This window comes from Athene cunicularia, assembly GCF_003259725.1.
Source record: "Athene cunicularia isolate RWA chromosome 3 unlocalized genomic scaffold, athCun1 chr3_part1, whole genome shotgun sequence".
In the NCBI taxonomy this organism is placed as follows: Eukaryota; Metazoa; Chordata; class Aves; order Strigiformes; family Strigidae; genus Athene; species Athene cunicularia.
Window position 1 is genome coordinate 48,069,753 of NW_020799097.1, and position 4,249 is coordinate 48,074,001.

Consider the following 4,249-nt stretch of genomic DNA (forward strand, 5'->3'; position numbering starts at 1 on the left):
GGCGGCCCTGTGGGGCGGGGCGGGCCGGCGGGCCAGGACACCCGGCCGGAGGTTCCCGGCCCAAGCACCGGGTGGTTTTTGGCACCGGTGGGACGAAGCGGCACCTTCCGAGTGACTCAAATGTACCTCAGCCCGCGGCAGTGGGAGTACCGGTGCGGAAGCCCCCGCTATTTCACCAGCAGACCTTGCACACGCTCACGCTGAGCTTCCCCGACCATAGAAAATCTTACTGTCCGATGACACGTTTTATAACCAGCTGTCTCTCTTTGCTTTTAGATGCTACAACTGCGGTGGCCTTGACCACCACGCGAAAGAATGTAGTCTACCTCCACAGCCAAAGAAGTGCCATTACTGTCAGAGCATCATGCACATGGTGGCTAACTGCCCCCATAAAACTGTCTTGCAGCAGCCCACTACTTCTCAGGGAAGACACGAAGCTGAACCGCAGCCTTCCACTTCTGCTTTCCTGAGAGAAGGGGGAGGGACGCACGGCTACTCGTCTCCATCGTACTCTCAGGAGGGCAGGTCGGAGATCTCGGAGCGCTCGGGCAGGTCACCACAGGAAGCTTCGTCGAGTAAGTTGTCTGCGTCGCCCGAAGAACCAAGCAGAAAGGGGCCTTCTGTTCAGAAAAGGAAAAAAACTTAAAGCATTTGTTATAACTTTCCATTTTCTTTATCCTCTTGGGATGTCTACCTCATGCAAGTACAGGGGAAATGATTTCATAATCAGTAGCTGACCTTGAATTTTAACTACTGTTGAGGAACTGTGAATTTTTGTTCTTTATTAGACAAATCACTCCAAGCAAAATACATTTGAGCAGGGTGCATTACGTTTTACCTTCTGTATGTGTGTGTATATGAGTGTGCACGCGCGTGTGTGTTTGTGTATGTATCTATAAATATATATTTTTTCCATCAGACCACTCTCTAGCTCCCACAAGACATTACTGTGAAGCAATAGGCACAGTATCCACAAACGTTCCTGAACTCATTCCTAGTTCACAAACAAGAAAAACTGAGAAATCTCATTCAGAAAGAAACCAAACCTGATAAACCACACACAGAACTGAGATCAAGACTGTTACTTCTCTTATGAACCAAAGGATACTTTCACATTTTAAGGCTGCCATATGGTACTAAAGATACTAAGACATCCCCCATACCATCAATTTGAGTTATTTTCTTTCTCATCTCTGCAAAGTATCAAAACCCCTCCCCTCCCTGTGCCCTCACAGGGCAGTGTCATGACTCAACACGGCTCTCATTGCCACCACCCTTTGTTGGTAAGGAGTTTAAAGCTCCAGAAAAAGACAATGAATGTGTAGTTTCTCTGCTGGTTTCTCAAAACGTTTTGTTAAATTAATATGGTTGTAACTGTAATTTAGGTGACTGTTGCATAGGGGAGAATGTAAAAGTTGTTACCAAACAGACCTTTTTGAGACCCTTTGTATTCTGTGAACATTTAGGGGACCTTGGTGGCAGTAGCAGCAGCAGCAGCAGCAGCAACTTCTCTTTGGTCCCAAGTAGCGCCCCTCAGTTTGAAGGGACCACCCCCTTGTTTTCTATTGACATGCCATGGAGAACTCCCTAGGGATTTTTGTTGTTGTTGTCTGGTTCGGTTTTAAAGAAAATTGAATGCAAAGTTAATAAGATGCTGGGATAAATAGTTTCTTAAGAATAAAGGTATATGGGTATTTGGGGTTGCTCAGCCAGCCTCCTTTGCTGATGATGCAGCATGTGTACAGTCAAGAAGGACAGGTGTCTGCTGCAGACAGGCCTGAGTGAAGGCACCTGCAAATTTGCCAGAAGCCCTGGGCATCATCTGCTTCTTGTGAACTGGAGACTGTTGCTGACCAGCCTTGGTCCGGAGTGCACTGGGACCACACACTTCTGCATTAAAGAGGAGAGAGATTGGTGGCCTCAGAGTGAGACTCCCTGGGCTGCAGCTCTTGCTCGGGGTTAATAGAGTTGGAGCCTATCAAAACTTCAAGTCTCTTTCCATTTGTAACTTCTGAATTACCAAGTCATACGTAAGATAACGTACTTTGACAAATCCCATTGCGGATGAAAGTTAATTGGAGAAACCTGTATGATCCTTAACATTGGCAATAAACACAGGCTGTTAAAGCTTGAAAGAGTCGGGTAGGTTTAAGCTCGGATAATCAAACTAAAGGAACAGCCTGCCTGAAAGGCTACAGCAAGCCGAAGTCCTACCCATGGTAACTGTTTTGCAGCTGATAGTTGCAACAGGTATTCAGCTGGCTCATTATGTGGCCTTCCCCCTCCCATTGGCCTGCCAGATGAGACTTTTACTGTTGCTGCTGCTGCTGCTTCAGTAAACAGGTAGTAATCAAACACCTCAGTGAAGGGCACAATTTCAAGAAAACTATTTGTGTGAATTCCTTGCCAGTGTTTGCGAGAATCTCAATGGTTTATACTGAAGTTCTCAATATGCTAATGCAAAGCTTACCTTTGACGATATTGAATGTGATATATCTATAGAGAAGAACTTCCTTGCCTTACGTAAGGAAAGTAAACTTATTTAAATTATGTAGACAAATCAAAGTGGCATTGCTTAACCTTCTAGCCGGTGTAAAAACCAGGTTAAACAGCAAAGATGCAAAACTTAGGTCACTTTGAAAATTTAAACCAAAGTTCCTTATAGAAATAGGCAATTGTGGATTTGAAAACTGGTCATTCCCTGTTTATATGTAAGAAGTTCAGAGCTGAGATAAGGAAATATTTTCAACATGCAGATTTTTTATTGGTGCTGTTTGAAATCACTGTGTGCACCAAAGTCAGACTGAACTGCTAAGAGCACATACCAAACTCTATCTTATTGTTGAAAGCTTAAGGTTTTATTTTTATATATTAGAATGTTATCACTATTACATAACATACTCAGGACAAAGAACTTTGCTCAGGGAATATACCATGTAATGTTGTTTTTTCTTTACAGAATAGTCTACAGACCTGCTTACTCAGAACAAACCAAATAGTCTTAGACCTTTTTATCTCTATATAAGTATTATGTACTGATATTAGTAACTACCTCTGAGTTGACATAGACCTACATTTCTGATAATCAGATCTCAGCATTTTGTAATGTAAGTTCCTGTGAAATGATAAAGTGGTATTCTGTACTGGTTGCTTATGTGAGCATTTGTGTCTTTACATTCACAGGGTCTGAGTTTTCAGAGATGCTGGGCAACCGCAGCTCCTACTGGCTTTCAGTTGGAGATACTGGTAGCTTAGCTTTTCTGGGAGGGGAGGGAGGCTTTCACGGGTTTAATTGCTCTTGTGACCATAGCAGAGCTTCACAGAGGAGATAATCGTGTATGTTCTTTGTGCCAAGGTGGGTTAGTCTCATCTAAGTTCAGATATCAGCCCTCTTCTGTCCCTGTAAGTAGTAATTGCACAGCTCTGTAGGGGAAAGTCCAGGCAATGATGTTCCCTGGGTTGGGATCCACTCTCCTTAATGGTCTGCAAATACTATACTGAGGGGACACATGCAGCAGTGCATGTACTTGTGGTACCGGTCCAACATGCATAGACATCGAATGCACAAAATAAAACCTAGCCTTGTGAAGTGCTCTAGGGAACAGCTACAGCACATGCTCCAAGGCAGGTGTGATGTGAAAAGCTTTCAAGCACCCAAGGAAACAGTTAAACAGAATATAGGCAAGTGGGGAAGGAAACTGCACTGTGGGCAAATGTGTGGTACCTAAATGTCCACTGATGGGAGTGGTCCTCCTTGAGCTGAGCTGTTAAGAGGAACAGCAGGACATGTTCTGCTGCCTAGCATGAGGTTGGCCTGAATCCATAGGGATGTCCCCAGCAGGGAAAAACATTTTCATCCCTAAGTGCCTATGTCTTGTCAGTACTCAGAACAGTGAAGTGATTTGTTCAGTAATAACAGTGAGATTCGACTGGTAACAGTGTACCTGATGCTTCTAATGTAGGTTGTAGCTTGCTTTAACATCTGTATGCAATTTTCTTAATTGTGTGACAAATTCTTCTTCAAGTTTGTTGCTCATTTCAGGGTTGTTGGTTTGGGGTTTTTTTCCAGTTTCATCCAACAGTTCGATGCTGAGAAATGCTAGTGGAAAAAAAGGGCAGCAGCCAAGCTGGTGGAAGGGAGAATCTTAGGTTCCCCTTCCCAAATGCATTAACCAAAACATTTGTGTCGCTCAGGAAGACGTACCTGCCGACAGCAAAGTTTCTGCAGTCTAACTGTCCTGTCCAGGGG

The 4,249-nt window shown here is 44.0% G+C and overlaps 1 protein-coding gene across 1 annotated transcript in view; it reads left to right on the top strand.

Annotated features, from left to right (window-relative positions):
* LIN28B (lin-28 homolog B) overlaps positions 1-3,264 on the top strand; it is an 81,649-nt gene extending 78,385 nt beyond the window's left edge. Inside the window, exon 4 of the mRNA XM_026844153.1 lies at positions 277-3,264. Within this exon, the coding sequence (XP_026699954.1) occupies positions 277-646 (370 nt within the window). The 3' untranslated portion in view covers positions 647-3,264. The remainder of the gene's footprint in view (positions 1-276) is intronic.
* The last annotated feature ends 985 nt before the right edge of the window (positions 3,265-4,249 follow it).